This window comes from Atractosteus spatula, chromosome 5, assembly GCF_055471065.1.
Source record: "Atractosteus spatula isolate fAtrSpa1 chromosome 5, fAtrSpa1.hap1, whole genome shotgun sequence".
NCBI classification, from domain to species: Eukaryota; Metazoa; Chordata; class Actinopteri; order Semionotiformes; family Lepisosteidae; genus Atractosteus; species Atractosteus spatula.
Window position 1 is genome coordinate 42,394,849 of NC_142710.1, and position 22,726 is coordinate 42,417,574.

Consider the following 22,726-nt stretch of genomic DNA (forward strand, 5'->3'; position numbering starts at 1 on the left):
GGAACCTTTAAGAAAGAGTACCAGCGCTCCAGCAGGCACCTTATGTAAGACGTGTGTAGCATGCGGGGAAGTTAATTTTGTGACACTCCTCGTCCTCGCTTTCCGCATGTTGATGACATACACTGTTCTGCGACACTGTGTTTGGTGTCGGCGTCCAACGGTAGATGTGGCTGAACTCGGAGACAGTTTTGTATATATTTATCTGATTGGAAGCCGCTCCGCTTAGAAATGTCGTTTGTGGACGAGGAGTGCTCGGAGAGCTGTAGCAGCGCCGGAGGTCGAGCTCGGATGGAGAGTTTCTTCTTCAGTGAGTGTTGTTGGCAAAAAAAAACGTGCTCAGTGCGCCAGCGAATTTGGCACACGTGGGGCGATGTGCCCATTAACCCAAGATACCACTGGAGTACAGCTCAGTTCAATACTAGTTAATGGATTCAGTAGCTATTCCAAAATTATGTTTTTTCTCTTGCTCATTGTTTCTCTTCCGATAACGATTCTGTCCTCCGTAGCGTTGTCAGTGGTAATTACTTCTTAGGAATATAGCATCATCGGGGAAAAAATGTGTTAATCAAAGATATCGTTTCCAAGCGAGATTAAAAACTCTGTTCTATTTTTGTGCCGTGAAAACGCGCACACTGCACATAAGACTTGAATCGCGAACCACATGTTTGTTCGCCTCTCCATGTGGTGCAGTCGGGCGGAGCAGCTCCTTGACTTTAGTTTGCTTTGCTTGACTTGCCTTTCAGGACGTTTTGATTTTTGTATATATACATAACTCGTAATCTGACGTTGTTATGTTTGTACTCATCTTTGGTGTTATTGTTCCTGCGTATTTAAGAAAATAAAGGGTTCAAACAGTACTAGACGATCGACCCCTCGTGCCCTCGTGACTGTGAGATTCCCTGAATATCTCCTGGAAACTCTTGGTCGGTTAGTTTCAGGCTGATGCGTCTTGCCGCGTAAAATGCCACCTGCACTCTTAAATGTTCTTTTCCATTTGTATCCAAGTGCTCCCCTAGTTGTAGGAGAAACCAGTAAAGCTCTTTGAAAAAGAATAATCTTTGGTGGATGGTAACGACATTATTGCATCTCCAGGTTGTGAACTGTCGTCCAAAGCCCCTTTTTACACATTCCAGGGTGACGAAGAGGAGGATCTGGAGCAGTTCCTAGAGTTGCGCACAGTAAGTGGTTTTCCTCCCGGTCCTTCCACGTCTTAAAAGTTTCTGAGAACCCCTTCCTCCCATGAGTCAGTGAGCACCAAAAAAGGACATTAAAGGATTTATCTCTCAAAATGTTAATTGACAAAGTGCTCTAACTGCAGAAGGCCGGGTTGGTTTTATTTGTAGGGAAAATGGCAAGGAGAGGTTGTTGGAGAAAATAATAATTCCTTACACTTATATAGCGCTTTTCTGGACACTCGCCTCAAAGCGCTTTACAGGTAATGGGGACTCCCGTCTACCACCACCAATGTCCAGCCCCGCCTGGATGATGCGACAGCAGCCATGGCACACCAGTACGCTCCCACACAAAGGAAAAGAGTCACATCAGTGAATGCAACTGAGTTATTTCCTTTAGTGTTCTCTAATGCCAAGTTATCCTTTGCTATCTTTTATATAGGAATCAAAAGGCCAGTGGTTTCCTTCAGGGGTTACTGCATTGATGCAAGAGGGTCTCCATCATGCTGTTTAGATTGAAGTCATTATCGCTAGAAAGAAGTGAACCTTCGTTGTGATTCTCAGTGACGGGTCTGGCAGAGAGATGTTTGACCTTTTCATTGTGGATCAAGGCCAGCTGGGCCCCCCGCCTCCCTCCCTGCTGCCCTCAGGCTCAGGTCTCTCTTTCCACAGGTGTGCCTGGGCGATGGAGCCAAGGAGGAGAGCAATGTAGTGGAAGTGACGGCCCTGAACCATCATGGCAAGAAGGTGTCGGTGCCCGTGGCCAACTTGCACCTCTCTTGCCTGCCCATGGTGAGAACATAAGACAGGTCACAAATGAGAGGAGGCCATTTGGCCAATCAGGACTGTTTGGTAGTTAGTAGTTAATTGGTCCCAGGATCTGGTTAGAAACTAGGGTATTGGCTTCAACAACAAGTACCACGCTCCCACCACCCTTTGTGTAAAGACATATCTCCTATTTTCGTGTTTAAACGCACTCCCCTGTAGGTTGCACTTGTGCCCTCCGTTAAGAACGTAAGATAAAGGCTGTGGCAATCACTCACAAGGGTAATGGACTTCTTAACCCTTTCCTAAACTGCAGTTATTTTTTGCATTTAGATTGCTGATTTAGAATTGCCCTGCTAGTTACTAACTCCGCCTCCTGGAGAGAATATCAATGGAAAACAGTAAGCAGATACTTCAGAACTCCAAACATTATGGCTAAAATTAATCTTAGTGCCACTAGCCATTGTTGGAGGGAATGTGGAGAGAGTATAGCCACATATTTGCATGTCTTCTGGCATTGCCCTAAATTAGAAATTTACTGGCAATTGGTTTATCATGTTATAAATACCATTATAGACATAGATTTGCCAAAAGACCCTGTAATGTCAATACTAGGGGTGAAACCAGAGGTTATTCATACAACAAAGCAGGCTTACTTGCTACAGATTGTACTAGAAGCTGCAAAAAAGGCAGTCACACTAAATTGCCTTAAAAAGAACCCTCCAACCTATGGGCAGTGGTTGTAATAAAATAAATGTATCTGATGGAAAGGATTACCTTTTTATTGAGATTGCAGGTGAATAATTTCTCTGAAAAAAGGAAGCCAACTATAGACAAGGTGGAGGGACCATGGGACAAATTAGTATAACTTAAATCTCGATGGAGAATAGCAGTGGTAACCACAGGTATCGGAACAGTTCTACCCCCAAGTTAATAGAAATATGAAAGTAATTACGGAAAAGTAAGACTCCGGTAGATCACAGCAATATTATCAAGCTCACCTGTTTATCATATATGTTTTTTTTTGTTTTTCTTGGTAGGTTTGTTTGTAATATCATTGAAATGAATGATGATCAATTATATCATGTGTATTTCTAGTGAAAATGTACATACATGAGAATTTAATGCAAGATATCTATAAGTATAAAACACAGAGCAATAGCTGGCTATTTCACTTGAAAACCAACAATTGCCTATTCATCTTGTGAGATGAAACCATTATTGATACTCTGTAGCGAAATATTTAGCCGTACTGCCATGCTTCCTTCTGTCAAGTCATTAACTGGATGAATCGTGCCAATCAAGGGTTTCTGGTTAAAGCTGACCTATTTTAATATTTTTTAAGCTTCAGCCCCGGTGATAAAGCAGGTCAGTCCATGTAATCTCTTACGTTTTCCTCCTCTTCTTTTTTTGTTTCTTCACAAAGGTCAGTCTGGGAGAGTTTGAGCTGAGGACTCCAGTGACCTTTCGCTTGAAGTCGGGCTCGGGACCAATCTGCATCAGCGGGCAGCATCTCATTGGTGAGAGCAGGGCCTAGTTCGTGGGACGGGAGCCCCACTCGGTTACTACACCTCGAAGAGTAGTTTACACATTAGTTGGATTACATGGGCAGCGCGGTAGCACAGTGGGTTGCATTGCTGCCTCACAGTGCTGGGCCCAAGGTTTCAATTCCTGGGGTACAGTCTGCATGGAGTTTGTATGTTCTCTCTCGGTTTGCATGGGTTTCCTCCCACGATCCAATGAAATACTAGTAGGTTAAAAGGCTTCAGAGAGAAGTGACTGTGGTGTAAATGTGTGCGTATCGGTGTCTTTGTGTGCCCTGAGATAGACTGATGCCCCATCCAGGGTTTATCCTGCCTTGTGCCCATTGCTTGCAGAGATAGGCTCCATGGCACCTCCCCAACCCTGAATCGGATAAAGAGGTTAGAAAATGAGGGGGTTGTTGGATTACTGCCTGATTTATTTTTTTTTGTGTGTTTAGTGCATCAAGACCTTCTCTCAGTTTGTCGTTTAAATGGGAACTGCGATTCAATTTTTGTATTTAGGGGTTAGAGAGAAGCAGCACTGAAGAGTGCATTTCCAACCACAGTGAAAATAAAATGTACACAGTAACATGAAAAGACTAATTCACATCACCAGATAGACAAAATTTCCAGTAATGCGCAGCGCCCTGTTGTCGTCACAGTCTGTGATTCAGAACGAGGCAACAAAACAGCCAGTGATGTGAATCGGCCCTATTCCATTGTAAACAAGCAGGCTTGTGAATACATTCCAATAGAAATATTGCTCTCAACTTCCAAAAAAGGGTTTTGCCAACAAATACTACTTGTTAATTTTTCTTGCAGATCATGCTGGTGCATTTCTGCGGTGAAATGTCTGCTGCACAACCTGTACTTATTCGCTCGTACATCACATTACATGAGTCATTACAGAGACTAGTGAGCAGGAAGGGCCACATCATGTCACAAAACATGTGAACACGCGCTCTTGTCCGTGGCAAGACCAGGGGTTTGGGACAACAATGACCTTACAGTACTTACACAATGTTTTCTAATTCGGAATTGTAACATTTTTCTATACTCTCAATTTATTACCAAGATTTAATAAGCGGTCTGAGAAATAGGGACTGCAGTTTCCCTTAAACCTGAAAACCATAAACAGGGTTCTCTCTAAAATTGTTCAAACGTTTCAGGAAGACCGTAATCAAAATTGGACAGGTTGCCCGGTTTTATTATTCTGTACCCACATTATTTTACGTTTCACTGACCACATAAAGGACTGCTGACCTGAACCTGACCTTAACACCTGAGTGAACAGGCGTAAGAACCGGACATCTCCAATTTTAGTCAGGAACAAGTAGCAGGTTTGCCATGTGAGAGTGGGCTCATGTTTGGATTTCCTTGGGGTCCTGGGTCTTTGTAAGCACTCGTTCCTTTTGTCATGGCTCTCGGGGGATTTCGCTATTCGCTGATTCAGTAAAAATACAGAAATATGTGCTTCGCCACCTGTCTTCTGAGGAAGGCTAAATGTTTACCTGCGAGGTGCTCTTTTTCCCTCGCAGCATACGAAGACGAGGAATCTGATGCGACTGACGAGGATGAGGAGAGTGAAGAAGAGATTGTTCCCATCAAACCAGCGAAAAAGAAACAGAGGAAGTCCTAACTGTGGCCATAGAGGTATTCCTCTTTCCCTCCCACTTGGAATGGCCGACTCAGAAGTGATTGTGTTCTGCCCTGACCTCACTCTCCTAGGATCAGAATAATTTTATATTACAATGAGATCTGAACTGCAGGACTGACATATTCGCTTCATTTGTTAACTAGAAAATAAACGCCGACTGGCCATATCAACTGATCATGAGCAGTGGGTTAGGGCCTTCTGGAAGACAGTGGTCTTCACAGCTTGAGATCTCACACCTGCCTCTCTTGTTTTTCAGCTGCAGCCACCAGCACCCTTTGAAGAAATTTGATACATTTTCTAATGTATTTGATACTTTTTTTTATGATTGTCTTCTCTATTACGGTATGTCAAGTCAACAGAGAAAGGACTGATCCACTGTCTGGTACAGGATAGGTCCCGACAGGACCTAACATCTGGACTGAGGTTTACAGTTTTTAAACTGTGACAATTTTCAACATGTATATGGTCTGCTGTATGCAGACTTTACCTGTCTTCAACTCGGTTCGGCAGCAGGAGCATGGTGGTTTCACAGCTCAACACCAGCACTGCCCTCATAGGGTGGCATCACAGCCCGTTTTCGGTGTTGAAACCATCGTCCTCCCTTCCGCAGAAGACTGCTGGGACTCTTTTTGTATATTTATATGCAGTGTATAAATAAATCAGTCTTGTTATTTTTAGAATTGTTGTCCTCTTTATTGTCATTTAGAGTGATATTGCACAGATGCAGATACATTTCCCACAGCATAATAGTTTGAGCAAGATCAGGCTGTTTTGCGTTGTCCGAGAAGTCACTCAGGCGTGGACTCGGGTGTGATCTTCAGCCCAGTGTCACTCGGCTGCGGACTTCAGCCCAGTGCTCCGTCCTACTCCAAGCTTGACCCGATACACTGTATTAACCACTGTCTGCCCAAAGGTCACTATAGGTCCTGAAGAAATCTTAGAGAGGCTCTCGTAATTCTGAGTCACCACTTCAACTAGCATTCTGACCAGCTTTAAGAAAACACACTAGGAGCAAATGAACCTTTCTGCTGCTTGTTGTAACACAGGTTAAAGAGGAGTTTCAGAAACCTAAACATTTAACATCTTTTAAAAGAACATTGCACAAGCAAGTTCTTAAGCACTTAGTAAAAAATCACTCCATGTCATGTTGCCCGCCCACCCCCAAACCCTCCTCAGGTCCCACAGATCCATTTAAAATCAAACTAGTGTCACAGGATGGTCCAGGTCGTGCGTGTAGCCTTGTGGCAGGTCACAGCCCTTTGTTGAAGTACACATAGCGGACACTGTCTCCGTACTGAGAGTGGATGGAGTCCCTCAGCTCTGGTTCCAGTTTGGACACGGCCATGGAGCTGGAATTCAAGGAAACAGACCGTACGTATACACTGGAGGACAAACCAGGACAGGACAAAAGCAGTATCGTGGATTCCTTACCATCTCTGGGGAAACAGGGAGCAAGCAGCAGGCACCATGAAGGTCAGACTGCAAGAGAAGGTTGGAGTTTTAAAATGGTTTCCCTCCAACAGGAGCTCTGACACTAGAGAGAAGGGCAACGTCCGGGGCAGCCGAGGCTCCTGGGACAATTCGCTCTCTCGGGAGGGAGCAAGGACGGAGGCAAATCCATGCCCAGCGGCAGCAGGAGCACGTGAAGCCATCATTACTTACAAAACTCCCACCATCATCACTTGTAACGGCGCATGGAGAAAAGCAATCCTCTGCAGAAGAGAGAAAAAAAAACAACTTACTGGAGAAAACAAATCAAAGTCCTTGTCCCTGCCACTTTTGAAGCATAAAGGAGTTAACTAGTATCTCCACAGAAACGGTTGTGTGCATGAAAGTGCTCCTTTATTGACACCAATGTGGCCTTTGTGCCTGAAGTCTGATGGAAGAGAGCCTCTTGTTTTGAACAACTGTTAGCCCCACCACAGTAATGGACAGAAAATGAAGTTACAATGGATACCTTGTTACTTCAATTTTCTTCCAGAATTAAACCTACTTGAATCTGCTCACACCAGACCTGTTCCTCCCAGCACTCTGATGGAAATACTGTTCTGTGCTGATATTGATGTTTTAGTAGTTAAAAGCAGCATCCTGCTTCAGTAATTTTCTGCAGTAAGCCTTCTGCTATGACCACAGCTCCGCCATCACCCTTGCACACACCCCGCAGAGACGAAATTCTGCAGCAGATCCTTAGTTCGCAGGACTCTATCAGACATTTAGCAATAGGGACAGTTTTTAATTGGTCAAAGGCACAGCTGAAGGTATTTGATTGCCACTAACAACACTCTATAGTCTGCCTGCCTGCCCTGTGAAATCACCGCTCACTTGGCGAGACGACAAAGAATCTGCTTTATTAAGCGTCATGGTTTCTCCTGTGGCCATACCAGCCTCCTGAATCCAGACTCTCTCAATTCATTTCTTTAGATTATTTTAAAGAAGTTATACATAAAACGTAACAGCAGCTACAACCAGCAGACCTTTCATCCTTTAGCCGATACAGCATTACAAACTCAGGATTGTTGCAGAGACAAATTTGCAGTCAAAAGATCTTGAAGCACCTGGCTTTAGGAGAGAGTAAAACACACGCGCTGTAGTGCTTAAGAAACAGAAGACAACATACCTGCATGAATTTGTATTTTTCAATCCTCTGCATTACAATGGGCAGGATAACTAAAAAAAATAAGAAAAATAAAACTATGAGATCTCTGTGGAGGCAAGGGCACATTTCCTGTGGCTACTGGGGAGAGTTTCCCTTACCCCTATAACCTGTTAAGACACAAACTAAACCAGTAAGGAAAATAATTCATAAACACACTTTTCAACACGCAATTCAATAAAACACAAGATCTACAAGATCGGTTAGCAGAGAGCTGTGTATTCCTGGCAAGGATCACAGCAGCCTAGGGCTTGTCTTTGGAAAAAGCTGAAGGCAGACGAGCACGTACAGGGACAATTTGTAGACACCACTTAACCTGTAGTACCTGACAGGTCTCCTGTGAAACTGAATTAAAATAAGTGCCTTAGCAAAGATCCTCAAGTGAAAACGGACGACTGCACAACGGATTTTGGAGGAATCTTGAAATAGGTTTGTGTATGTCCAACAACTGTCTGCCTTTTTACCGCACACACGCGATCATGAATGAATTCGAGTCTTGCTTGTTATCCTGCACTCCTTATAGCAGGAGTAAGTGTCGTATACAGCGAGCATTCTGACAGTGATTTTTCCCAGGACACCCTAGACTCCAGGCCCCTGGGTTTGTGCGTTAGCCTGCCCCCAGGTGGAGGCCCAAGGGTGAAAACTGGAGAGGGTTTTTTTCCTTCAAATACCCATCGCCATGTGAAGTTCATACCATTAAGATTTATTTAACCCCTGTGGAGGGTTAAAATCTGCTTTATTTCATAGCAGGAGAAATGCGTTTAGTCGGTTTTCTAAAATCAGCCAAGGAATGCTTGGCCCGTGCTTACCTTGGTTACCCGTGGTTACCCTGACCCTACAATCTACAAGCATGATGGGTATAATTCATGGTGTTGGACCATAAACCCCGTGTCTCTCTCCTCAGTGGATAAAATCCAGGAGAGCTGTGGGCACAGCAGAGGGCCCTGTGGCAGTGGTGAGTGGGGTAAGAGGTGGGGTGAGATCCAGATGTCCTCGCCCACTCTGCGCAACAGCTGGTACCCAGCCTGCCGGGCACTGCTGAGCCCTGGCGCGGCACACTTACTCATCCCCGGGGCTGCCATGGTGACACGAGAGACGACCACCTGCGCGATCCCTTTTATGGCGGCTTTCTGAAACATGGCAGGAGAGAAAGAGGGCACTCAGGGAGGGCATACTAAACCCGCCTCTACCACCCAGACCACAGCCAAAGAAAACGGGCAGAAGACAGTCGCACGGTGATCACAAGAAGCCGACGCAAAACTACAGCCTTCATCTCCAAAATACCTTATGGAAACTACAGTGGTACCCAGAGACTTTCTATGTGTGAGTATTTGTTAGACAAGTTTACATCTACTGTATACAGGTAGTCCTCGATTTACAACGGGTTTAGGTTCGGCGTAAGTTAAAAATCGCGATTTCGTGTATCGCGATACTACACGAATCATACGGATGCATCAAGAATTAACATGCATTAATGCTACATGTTGTAATATGGCTGTTATATTTTCTCACTAATTTTACTCTTTACTGATGGTAAAATAATACAATGTAGATATTACAAAATGAAATACACTAAAAGTTATCAATAATGAAAAATGAATACAAAAGTGCTGCTTTGCACTTACTGTTGATGTAGTGAGCTGAATGTACACTGGGCCCGAACACTCACTTTTTTGCTTGCTAACCACCCAAACAATAACATGAGGCAGCACGGTGTCGCGCAGGCTGATGATGTCATCAATGTTAGACGTTACGAAAATAATACACAGTACTGTACAGTAATACAATTAAGGGGACGGCCGTCATAAGTGCGAGTGGTCGTAAGTCGCATATGTTGTAAGTCAAGGACCACCTATCTATAGGATGTCATGTACACAACTATACATGAGCTCAAAAAAAGTCTCATAGCATAGGTGTAGGTGCTCATGCTCAGAACTTGTGTTTCAATGCACTATGCAATGCCATACAGTATCTACTGTATATGCACTTTTACCAGGTAACAACACTTGTGCACTGTGTGTGTTTGCAGTACATCCAAAGGGATCCTAAATCTGGTTCATTGTGCATGAAAATCAAATGAACTGTAAAGTCTAATAAAAACGTACTACCATTCTTTCAGAAATCACTGTGGGTCTAACATACACAATAGTTCCAACCGGCTTCTAAAGAGCTCATTGGCCGGAACGGAGAGTTTTCATTATTTTCCTTCAGGATAAGAGACAGGGCCCACAATACAGAGTGAATTAAGAGCCAGCACTCACCCTGGAGTGGCCCAGCTTGTTGCCATTCTCGTCTGTGACCGAGATGCCATTCAGGATCTCCCTGACGGGACGGGAGGAGAGAAGATCTGACAGCTGCCCCAGCTGAAACAGCCCTGCAGCCTGCCCACTGTACCACGGACACGGCGTCTGCACGTGCTGACCACATCGGAGGGCAAAGTTCGTTTCACCCTGACTTCGCAGGGCTGACGGAACCTCCCTGCCCTCCTTCTTTACATTACAAGCCTGCGTCACTCAGAAACAAAGTCATTCTATTTCTGAACTAGCAAGGGAACAAAAAAAAACACAGCTTGCAAGATTTCAGGAGTTTAAAATAGCCAAGAGTCAAGGAAACACTCTTGAGCAGTGCAGTGACAGTCACAGTCTATTGAATTACAAGGCCTCCGATCCCACACAGCCCACAGGACCCCAGTACTCACTGCTGCCTCATCATGGGGATGTTGACACAGTTAGCTGCTGCCACGGCAACAAAGGGCACCCAGCGGGCAACGAGCGGAGAAGCTTTCTGAGAAGGAATGAAAAAAATGCGAATCTCACCAGGCTGAGGGCAAACAAAGCTGGACTAATACATTGTTACCGTGAATTTAGTTGTTGGACGTTGTTACCCAAAATGACTGGTATCTGTACTCATTCATGCAGCGGGGCTATTTTTTGGAAGCAGTCTGAGTGAAGCACCTTGCTCAAGGTGACGACAGCAGGGTCTCACCTGGGATTCGAGCCCAGGTGGTAGACTGGTAGACCTGCATGGTTTGCATTCAGGTATTTGCCTGTGAAAATGGTTTGTTTTAAATTCACTGATTCGCAAAGAAAGATATAGTAGCGTTTGTTGAGTTGCGCCATCTCACATCCTCTCTTGCCCTCCTGCATGATAAGTACACAGAGCGAGGGAGCTACGCACGAGGCGTCGCGATGGAATGGCGCCATCTTGAATCTCTACATATTTATGGTTCACCACAACATATTTTTTGTTCTGGTTGTCATTATTTAAAGTTTGTAATGTACTGTCCACATTGTGTGGTGTCGTCAGTTGTACTTTGTCGTCTGCTGTACTGTCTCCATCCTGAGAGATGGGCGTGAATAAGAATTCCAACGTACGTGTACTTGTGGCAATACACCCCTCCACTCTACAGCTGAAAGAACTTGCTCTGGCTCAGTGTTGTATCCGTGCAGGCCTCATTCCTGTCATTCCTGACCCAGGTTTGAATGGTCAAATATATTTTTCCACAGCATTAAAAAAAATCTATATACCTTAATATAAAATCGAAATAAACGTTGCCACAAGTTGCTGCTGCAATTTAAGTCACACGCTTGTAATTTTTCCGCTCTAATAGTCACATCCTGCGAAGTTTCTGAAATGCCCCGATTTGTAGCTGCAGCGAATTTTAAGAGGTGCCTCCCAGTCTGCGCAGCACAAACTCGTCCTCAAGGCACCTGTCAGTCTGATGCCACTGCAGCTGCTGGAGAAACACCCTTCCTGCAGACTCAGATGTGACAACGGGCCCGAAGGTGCTGTTTCTCCAGCAGCTCGGAGTGAGTTCGGCCTTGCAGACACACCGCCAGCGCAGTCAGTGAAAATTGACAAATTGAAAAGGAGAGACGCTGCACACTGGAAATTACACATCTCAAACCCCTGTCAGGCTCAGTGAAAAGTGAAGGCCGATGTTTTCTTAACTTTTAACTCAATAGTTTCCCAAGCCTCGCTAGTTGCTCTTAATGGACAGTGAGAAACAAAATGGCAATATCCACATTCAAACCTCAGCAGTTCTCAGGAGCTCACGCCATGTGTGACACCCAGTAGAATTAACTCCATACAGCATGCTGTATACATAGGAACAGGCAAAGGTTTATTCCATGCTGAAAGAAAAAGAAAAGAGACAACATTTCGGCTGTGGAGCCTTCTTCAGGTGTTAGCAGGTGTGAAGAATGCTCCACAGCCGAAATGTTGTCTCTTACCGGTTTCTTTGGTACCTACGCATGCTGACGCAGCTACCTACTCGAACATGTTATATACATGCTGTATTGCCAGTGAGCTTCAGATCTCAGAAGCTAAGCAAGGTAGGTCTGTTTAGCACAGAGATGGGAGACCTCTTCAAGAAAATCAAGTTGTAGATGCAAGTGGTGGTGTTAGACCAGTCGACCAGTAGGTGGCGCACTTCCTACTGGACTAGAATTTCCATAGCAATGTCACAGTATGCTGCATGAGATGTCATCCTTCATATGAGATGTTAAACACAGGTCCTGCCTACTTCATTGACGATCCCAGCACTATCTGTAAGAGTAAGGGTGTAAAAAAAGTTGTGGCTAAATTCCATTATGTAATTGTACAGTCTAGCCTTCCTAAAGCTTGCTTTTCAAAACTGGTGAAGCACTTTCTCTCACCTCCCCCTGATCTTCTCTGCAGTAGGTGCTGCTGGGGCAGAATGGCTGCTGTGTGTCACCCATGACAGATGTGGCTGCACTGCAATGGTGAGTGACGTAGATGCTAAATATACTAAGTATCTATGGGTAATTTTTGAAAAGCACTATATAAATGCAAGGGATAGTAGTAACAACAACAATAATATTAATAAATAGTTCTTATCAAAAAGGAGTTAGTCACTCCTGTGTAAACTAGACAAATCACTTTCAACATTAATCAAACATAGATTTTGGTTAAGTTTTAATAAATGGATCATTAAGAGTGAACTGTGAGACCTGGTGCACTGTCTGACTGACTAATATGAATAATAAGTACAATACAGAAGTTTCATTTTGGTGTGATTCCATGCATACATTTTACCATAATGAAACAAAAACAAACTACGTGTTCAACCTCATAATTTCAAGCATCCATTTCAGAGTGGAAAAGTCAGTACTTTGTTGTTTTTCCTCACTGAGACAATTAGTGCATTAAGTCTGTAAACCAAACTCTTTGTATAATCTCTCACATCCACCATGAGCTCTTTGCTTTTCTTGGGGTATTTTCAATTTAAATCGTCTTTTCAGCTTGGAAAATGCTGCGCAATTGAAATTAGAACTTGAGATGACTTGAGCTGCCTAAAACTGGCTCCTTTTTTCTCCTGATGAACCCCTTGGTAGCACCGGTCTTACGTTTTGGGTCATTATCATGCTGCACAGAGACGGCCCTTCTAATAACAACAAAACACATAGAACAGAGCAGACTAAATGTTTCTGGAAAGATCAGAATTCATTCTGCTGCTGCCATCATTAGTTACAGTTACAGCCAGTTCCAGAGGCGGCCATGACAGGACCTCTCTCAGGCTTCAGAACCTGGAGGGTTACAGAATGATGATTTAGGAGTGAAGGAGGCCAAGATAAATTCAAAATGAAGGAAAGGTAAAAGTGTGGAGAAAGAAAAAGCATGGTGGAGGATTCATCAGGAAAATGTCAAATACGCAAAACATATGAAATCTGCATGGCACACACGTGCATAAGTTGTCATTTGAAAGATTCATAAGAAGTGACAAACCATATCTTGGCGGCAATTCCTCACAGTGCCAATGCCTTACCTTAGTGTAGAGGTTCAAGCCCACTGCTGTAATGACGGCCGTGTTGGTGGCAGTCACATAGGCCACTCCAATCTGCCTGAGAGACACAGGGCACGTCACACACTGCCCCTCCAACACAGCCCCTGCGGGACAGCTGCTCACACACTGAACAAGGGCCTTGTGTCTGTCAAACTCCCGGAAACACCACGGGCTGCGTATATCCGCCTTGACCCCAGACATCAATCCAACACAGCTGTGGTCTCGGCCTCAAGACAATACGACTCTCCTTCCAACCCAAGATTCTGAGGTCAAGGGGGTCATCTTTTCACTCAGGCTGAAGGTCAAGTGTTAAAGATCAACAACTGCATAGCAATGGGTTCGCACAGCTGGTCTTCACATTAGATATTAAAACCCCACAGGGAGGACACTAAATCATGAACAGTTCCAGAGGTTCTTACTGCTACACGGTGGAGTCCCGCACATCTCCAGCTTCCACAGACTCCAAACCTGTCCCATTAAACATTTATCTTGTTGATGGTTTTTTATCCGAACCAAGTTCCATTTTGACCCATACAGACAGGGCATTTACTGAAGCGATCGGAGTGCGGTGCCTTGTTCAACAGTACCCTTGGCTTTCAGTCCCCACCCCGGATTCAAACCCACAATTCCAGTTCTAGGGACTGTACATAACCACAGTGCTGCCCCTCTCACTCCTGGTCAGTCTCAGGGCTGCAGTCCAGCAGGTTTTATGGGCAACTTATAAATGTCCATTTGTAAATGTCCAACAAGTAAACACCTGGACCACAGACCTGAACACAGTCCATTGAAGTGAACAGCAGTCTGAATCTAACACATTAAGAGCCAGGAAAGAATGAAATCAAGACGTGACCAGGAGTCAAAAGCCAAAGGTTAATAAAAGAAAAATAAAGGGTTGAACCTGCCAAACTTACTTTGGTGTAATGGGTGATGCTGCATTCCGATTGGTGTAGTTGACCAAGGCATTGAAGGACTGGTTCACCCACTGCCAGAACACCACTGCCGGCACCGTCCTGAAAGAAAACAACTCATTCACCTCACTGACCACCACAGCCTCGCAGAGTCAGTACTCCCCCTCACTGACCACCACAGTCCAGATGAGTCAGCACACCCCTCACTGACCACCACAGTCCAGATGAGTCAGCACACCCCTCACTGACCACCACAGTCCAGATGAGTCAGCACACCCCTCACTGACCACCACAGTCCATATGAGTCAGTACTCCCCCTCACTGACCACCACAGCCCCACTGAGTCAGGACTCCCTCTCACTGACCATCACAGTCCAGCTGAGTCAGGACTCCCCCTCACTGACCAGCACAGTCCAGCTGAGTCAGGACTCCCCTCACTGACCACCACAGCCCCACTGAGTCAGGACTCCCCCTCACTGACCACCACAGCCCCACTGAGTCAGGACTCCCCTCACTGACCACCACAGCCCCACTGAGTCAGGACTCCCCCTCACTGACCACCACAGTCCAGCTGAGTCAGTACTCCCCCTCACTGACCACCACAGCCCCACTGAGTCAGGACTCCCCTCACTGACCACCACAGCCCCACTGAGTCAGGACTCCCCTCACTGACCACCACAGCCCCACTGAGTCAGCACACCCCTCACTGACCAGTGGTCCTCAGTGGTCAGGACTCAGTCCTGACCACTGAGTCAGGACTCCCCCTCACTGACCACCACAGTCCAGATGAGTCAGCACACCCCTCACTGACCACCACAGCCCAGCTGAGTCAGGACTCCCCTCACTGACCACCACAGCCCCACTGAGTCAGCACTCCCCCTCACTGACCACCACAGTCCAGATGAATCAGGACTCCCCTCACTGACCACCACATCCCCACTGAGTCAGGACTCCCCCTCACTGACCACCACAGTCCACATGAGTCAGGACTCCCCCTCACTGACCACCACAGTCCACATGAGTCAGGACTCCCCCTCACTGACCACCACAGCCCAGCTGAGTCAGGACTCCCCTCACTGACCACCACAGCCCCATTGACTCAGGACTCCCCTCACTGACCACCACAGTCCAGCTGAGTCAGGACTCCCCCTCACTGACCACCACAGCCCAGCTGAGTCAGGACTCCCCTCACTGACCACCGCAGCCCCACTGAGTCAGGACTCCCCCTCACTGACCACCACAGCCCCGCTGAGTCAGGAGTCCCCCTCACTGACCACCACAGTCCAGCTGAGTCAGTACTCCCCCTCACTGACCACCACAGTCCAGCTGAGTCAGTACTCCCCCTCACTGACCACCACATCCCCACTGACTCAGGACTCACCTCACTGACCACCACAGCCCCACTGAGTCAGTACTCCCCCTCACTGACCACCACAGCCCCGCTGAGTCAGGAGTCCCCCTCACTGACCACCACAGTCCAGCTGAGTCAGTACTCCCCCTCACTGACCACCACAGTCCAGCTGAGTCAGTACTCCCCCTCACTGACCACCACAGTCCAGATGAGTCAGGACTCCCCGTCACTGACCACCACAGTCCAGCTGAGTCAGGACTCCCCCTCACTGACCACCACAGGATATTTACTACTGAACACTGAACTGGCCAGTGTATTTAAATCATGTAATTGCCAGTCAACCCAAACTTTAGCTTGTTTGGCATAAGATTTGTCTATATTTTACAAAGTTCCTATCGTTGAAATTAACCATTTAATTAATTGTATACAGAATTCATTAAAATGTATTTTCCTGAATTAATGATTACAGGAATTGGATTACAACTGATCCAATGTTGACCCAAACAAAGACAAAGGTAGGAGTTTACTGTATGTGTGTTTAGAGGGCAATTTTCCCTTTGCACCGAGACTTGTAAGTGTTCGGAAGAAATAAGTGACGGAGGTTGGGAAGCCAACCTGTTAGCATCCCCTGCTCAGGTCCTTGCCTAGATAAACTAGTAGATAAACCACAATCACCTGAAGGGATTCCGATCGCTACTTTGTACGAACCTCCATTTCCAAGGAGTCTGTTACACCTGGGTGTAATACCCGGCTAAGTTAGCGCCCTGCACCAGCGCCCGGAGCCTGCTCACCTGTAAAACTGCAGCATGAAGCCTGTGATGGCCATCCCCCCCGGCACCTGGAAAGACATCCGGCCAATCAGGTTCATGCGGTCGCCAGTGTCAGGGTGGAAGGCGGAGTCGTACAGTTTCTTGGCATAGTGCAGCTGCTCCACGGTGGTGCCTGGGGGCACAGTGCCCGACCTGAGGGGCAACCAGGGGGGTCAGACAGCCACAGAAAAAAGAGAGCCTGCCCATCTGGACAGAGCCCCCCCCCCAACCATTTGGAGCCCTCTTAGGGGTTTGATCCCAGTTCAGCAACAGTCCTCCTGATTCAAAAAGGCCTTAGAAAGCTAATATAATACACCGTTTCAGATACGTTCATGAAGAGCCCATGTGATTAAGCCTTTACAAATAATAATAATTCCTTACACATACATAGCACTTTTCTGGATACTATACTCAAAGCGCTGACAGGTAATGGGGATCCCCTCCACCATCATCAGTGTGTAGCCCCACCTGGAGGATGCGACAGCAGCCATAGTGCACCATGATTGGTAAGGGCCAATGGGAAATTTGGCCAGGACGCTGGGGTTACATCCCTACTCTTCGGGAAATGCCCTGGGATTTTTAATGACCACAGAGAGTCAGGACCTCAGTTTTACTTCTCATCCAAAGGACGGCGCATTTTTACAGTATGATGTCCCCGTCACTATACTGGGGCATTAGGACCCACATGGACCGCAGGGTGGGCACCCCCTGATGGCCCCACTAACACCTCTTCCAGCAGCAACCCTAGTTGCCTTAGTTTATAATAATAATAATTGCTTACACTTATATAGCACTTTTCTGGACACTCCACTCAAAGCGCTTTACAGGTAATGGGGATCCCCTCCACCACCACCAATGTGCAGCCCCACCTGGATGATGCGACGGCATCCATAGTGCGCCAGAACGCTCACCACACATCAGCTATCAGTGGGGAGGAGAGCAGAGTAATGAAGCCAATTCATAGATGGGGATTATTAGGAGGCCATGATTGGTAAGGGCCAATGGGAAATTTGGCCAGGACGCTGGGGTTAAGAAACGCCCTGGGATTTTTAATGACCAGAGAGTCAGGACCTCAGTTTTACTTCTCATCCAAAGGACGGCACCTTTTCACAGTATGGTGTCCCCGTCACAATACTGGGGCATTAGGACCCACACAGACCGCAGGGTGAGCGCCCCCCTGCTGGCCCCACTAACACCTCTTCCAGCAGCAACCTTAGCTTTTCCCAGGAGGTCTCCCATCCAGGTACTGACCAGGCTCACACCTGCTGAGCTTCAAGGGGTTGTCAGTTGTGAGCTGCAGGGTGATATGGCTGCTGGCCAAATCATTTAAAAACTGTTCATGTGAGAAAGGTGTCTCAGTACAACGTGAAATTGTGTATCTGTGGAGTTGATGAGTTGTAAGGGGACCTGATGATGGATGGAGGTGGGGGGGGGGAGGGGGGGGAGCAGGAGATGGTGTTTAGGGGGGAACAGGGGGGAAGGGGTGAGGCCGGGAGGCAGCGAGCGAGACCTGCAGCTGAGGACGAGCTCCTTGGCCTGGTCGAGATGGGCGTCGGACACCAGCGCGGTGCGGGGGTCAGTGATGTTGAAGAAGTGCTTGAGCCGTCCCACGAAGGTGCTCTGGTCCCATCGAGGCGCATCGATGTCAAACGTGCTCAAGTCCATCCTGTCTGTCCTGTGCAGGTAGAAACCACTGCAGGTCAGCACTGCGCAACATAATCCTATCCCATTGATTTGGGTTATTTCAGGGTAATTCATGCAGAAATGAAATTTTAAAAGGAAGTCAATACACAAAAGGTGAGGGGGTGTTGCTCAGCTGTAGCATTATGACAGACAAATAAAAAGGACTGTCCTTCAAGGCTCCATATTCATGAACAACATAAATATTCATAAAGTGCTTCTGGAGGATTACTTGTTTAATGACAAGTACAAAATCGACATTTTCTCACAACAGTTAAATTTATACAAAAGAAGAATCACACAGCATTACCGAACCCAGCTACTGTTACTCTTGGGTTCGACTCTGGCGTGATGTGTCCTTCTGTGTGGAGCTTGCGTGGTCTTTCTGCATTTATATGGGCTTTGTAGGGGTGCTCCGATTTCTTCCAGCACACCAAAGACATGCTGACCAGGTTAGCTGACAGCTCCACACTGCCCCTGTGGGTACACACTGTGACAGACCCCTGTCCCTTTGTCCCAGTGCTTAGTCCTGCCTTGCTCCCAGTGCCTCTGGGAAAGGTCCCAGGCTATCACAACGCTCACTTGGAATAAACAGCTTCCCGATAATGGATAAGTGGAACAGTTATTACATTCATACCTAAAATCCAACTCTGTCCTTGTTTGCAGGTTAATTATTCACTCGCTGTTTTAAAAAAAACATCTTATCCTCTCCCTTTCTCCTCAAGGTCGGGTCTTTTTCTTTTCCACATTTATCCTTGCTGCAGCAGTGGACTTGCCTTTCTCAATCAGGATCAGCACCCCTGTTTTATCATCTATTATGCGTGACAAGATCAAAGCCTTTAACAAAATACTGAAATATCCTTTTTTCTATTGGAGGTCCAAAGAACAGTCCAGGTCTTTACTGCATCTCCTGTTCAAATTAGCTTTTTCCAGGCTACAAAAGCAAAGCCATTACAAAAGTTTAAAGTGCAACCGTCAGCTCAGAGACAATCAGGCTTGAACAGAGAGGACTATTTAAGGAACCAATCCAAGTATTCAAAATCCTCAACGTCAGCCCAAAAAACTGATTTAACTGAAATGTTAAACTAAACATTCAAAACCGAGAACATGAGGCACTTCTTTACACAAAGGGTTGTGGGAGAATGGAACAACAGCCATGTTGTTGAAGCTCATTCCCTGGTTTCTTTCAAGAAACAGCTGCATAAGATCCTGGGATCAATTATCCTAGGAACTATTAACTACTAAACGGGCTGGATGGGCTCCTCTCGTTTGTCACAGTTCTTCTGTTCAGTGTCACAGAACAAACAAGGATTAAAAGCAAGTTTGTTCTGGCCAGGGAAACAGCAAGCAATGCCAGCCACAGCAGCCAAACATTAACAGGATTCTGCCTTTCATGCATAGTATTTGTTCCTGTGTCATCTAGACCTGTGATGGCCAGTTTGTGTGTAGCCAAGAGTCACTTATAAAGGGATAAACTCAATCCTGTGGAGAGACCACTTTCTCCTGAACATTTTGTATCTTCATTTCAGTACACATTCTGAAAATGATTTATTTTTAAAGAAATAAATGGCTGTACTTCTAACAAACTAAACACATAGGACCTGCAATTTAACAAATGCATAATGAGCTAAAAAAACACCTCTGAACTATATCATCTCCTGAATTCACACTGGCAATTTCTGGAAACATGCACAAAGATTGTTATGACAGAGATCACAATACTGATTCATGTTATGCATAAATCTATAGTCACTGGGTCAGTCAATTTTAATACTTTAGTACGTTTGCACAGTCAAAAAAACAACATACAAAATTTCAACTCCCCGAGGAGAAAACCTAATTGTCAGTGCCAACGTCACATAGCACAACCTGGAAACTTACAACTCTATTTGAAGATGTATACTGTGTTGGAATGTGAAGCCATTTAGTTTTTTTGTGATAACATAGGTTTGGGCCTGCTTTTAGAACTTTTTTTTTAATTAAAACTGTTTTTGGTAAACAATGTGACAAAATATGGGGTAAAATTATGGAGGGATTCTATTACCGACCTATGATCCTGCACAGATTTTACCCTATGTAACTTTCTGAGCTTCCAGCGCAGTTTGAGCTGGTAACTGAAGTAGATTGAGGTGACACCAGGGGATTAACTGAGCCCAAGTGTGGCTCGTTGGTCAAAAGCCATGTCAGTAAAGATTCAATTTCAAGTATATAAGCGTAGGGCTGGAAAGGCTGTGTGTCTTTTGTTTGGAAGACTAAGGAGCGATTTCATTTCTATGATTTCTTCTGATTTAGCAGGTAAGATACCCAATGTTGATGATAAAGACAACAAGAGGCAAAACCCCAAATTCAGACGTGCACACGAATTGAAGAAAACAAGGGAACGATTTAGCTACTTCGTGGGCATAAATTGTAAATCATTCCCTCGATATAACTTTTTTCCCTACTGATGGCCCCTCCCGGGCTCCGTACCTTATAGTTTGTCGCCATTCATGCAAAATGTAACTACTCCCACTTTACTCTGCAACCTAAGAGCTGTGAATAACAAGTTACCGGTTCCTCCCGATTGCATGGTGCAATTTAAGAACTTGACGTGCGTTCTTACAAGACTGTGCATCTCAAAGTGATCCCTTTCACTGTAAATTGACCCCGCACTCGGAGATGCTGCCGCTGTGAACGTGAAAAGCGCTCGTACCTATCACCCTCGGGTGTTTGTTAGCGCTGTCATAAATAATATTACCGTACCTTTTTCAGCGTGGCAGTCCGCGCAAACAGGGCACTCTGCAGCAAGGAACCGGGGAATGGGAGCACGCGACACGTGGCACGCTCCCCTCCAATCGCAAGGCAGAGGCGTCTCCTGTTGCGTCACACCCGGCACCTGAAGTCTCTTCCATCGCTCGAAGAGTCTGATCCGGCGGGCATAGGGTTTAGGAGCCGCTTGTCCGCTGCAGGACAGCGGCAAAGGCATATGTTCTCATCGCTGTTTATGAACGCCAGTTAATCTGGCCATGTCTTTGAACAGTGGGAGCGAACCGGAGTACAATACCCCGAGAAAACCCACTCGAACACGAGGGGAACGTATAGACTCCACACAGACGGACCCAGATAAGGGAGGAAAAATAGTTCCCTCATAAATCTATATCCCCTTGTAGCAAAACCAGACATCGCGTATGCTTTCTCAAAGAAACAATATTACAGTCCGATACGTTCTTCTCCTTTGAAAATAAACTACAGTTGTTTTATTCGCACTAACCCCCTAAAAGCCTGTTTCCCCGTGGATGCATTTACAATTCTTGTATTGCTCAAATACCGCAACGTGCAGGAAATATGTTATATTATTATATTTTTATTATACGCCATAATGTTTTGGAGCTGTTGCAGGTTCCAAGCACGCTCCTCCGGTCTGAACACAAAGTGCTCCGCCATGTTTGCTCAGTTTCTTTCCGTCTGGAAACAGCCTGTGTCAGCACGTCGTTCCGTTTAAGCCCCTTGGCAGAAATGCACAAAGAGTCCTTTTCGTTTTAGAATACATTAAAAAACATGGCGATAGTCATATGAAATAGTCATATGAAATTTATAATGATGATGTGGCAACTGTTCGATGCATACAGCTACTCAACTAAGATCTTTATACAGCAAAGTTTTTACAGGTCATTTGTTATTGTATATGTAAAATACCAAGATAATGCAGTCAAATAAATACATTTATACATATATAATAAACTCTGGGTGGCACAATGGCTCAGTGGTTAGCATTGCTGCCTCACAACACCAGGGCCCTGGGTTTGATTCTGGACTTGGGGTGCTGTCTGTGTGGAGTTTGTATGTTCTCCCCATGTTTACATGGGTTCTTCAGGTTGCTCCGGTTTCCTCCCACAGTCCAAAGACATACTGGTAGGTTAATTGGCTTCTGGCAAAACTGGCCTTGGAGTGAGTGTGTGTGGGATTATTGAATTGTCTTAATTATGTTTGATCTTTGCCAAAAGGCTACCCCAGTATCCTGGCTAAACTTCCCCTGGTCTTTACCAATCATGGCCTCCTAATAATCCCCATCTATGAATTGGTTCATCACTCTGTTCTCCTCCCCACTGATAGCTGGTGTGTGGGGAGTGTACTGGCGCACTCTGGCTGCTGTCGCATCATCGGAGCTACACTTTGGTCCTGGTGGAGGGGAGTCCCCATTACCTGTAAAGCACTTTGAGTGGTGTGTCCAGAAAAGCGTTATAAGCATACGAAATTATTACTATTTAATGTCTGTCTGTCCTGCCATGGACTGGTGTCGCGTCAGGATATCTCCTGTCTTGCTTCATAGCCTCCGGCTCCCTTGCAACCCAGTACTAGATAAAGTGGTTAGAAGATGGATAAGCATGCCATTTCATTACCAGCATTGTTTTATTCTAAAACC

General features: G+C 45.8%; 2 protein-coding genes across 2 annotated transcripts; one reads left to right on the forward strand and one right to left on the reverse strand.

Moving 5' to 3' along the window:
- The first annotated feature begins 123 nt into the window (after positions 1 to 123).
- npm3 (nucleophosmin/nucleoplasmin, 3) lies at positions 124 to 5,797 on the forward strand. Its single transcript, XM_088917700.1, has 6 exons — positions 124 to 307; positions 1,093 to 1,178; positions 1,845 to 1,964; positions 3,364 to 3,457; positions 4,999 to 5,113; positions 5,374 to 5,797. Exons 1-5 carry the CDS (start codon positions 229 to 231, stop codon positions 5,097 to 5,099), a joined length of 480 nt encoding a protein of 159 aa, XP_088773826.1. The 5' UTR covers positions 124 to 228; the 3' UTR covers positions 5,100 to 5,113; positions 5,374 to 5,797.
- sfxn2 (sideroflexin 2) lies at positions 5,789 to 21,144 on the reverse strand. Its single transcript, XM_088917699.1, has 12 exons — positions 21,067 to 21,144; positions 18,155 to 18,319; positions 16,627 to 16,797; positions 14,488 to 14,586; positions 13,559 to 13,634; positions 10,469 to 10,554; positions 10,032 to 10,092; positions 8,834 to 8,900; positions 7,735 to 7,784; positions 6,780 to 6,829; positions 6,549 to 6,596; positions 5,789 to 6,466 (listed from the first exon to the last, which is right to left on the reverse strand). The coding sequence occupies exons 2-12, from the start codon at positions 18,307 to 18,309 to the stop codon at positions 6,367 to 6,369; spliced, it is 963 nt and encodes a 320-aa protein (XP_088773825.1). The 5' UTR covers positions 18,310 to 18,319; positions 21,067 to 21,144; the 3' UTR covers positions 5,789 to 6,366.
- Positions 21,145 to 22,726: the final 1,582 nt, after the last annotated feature.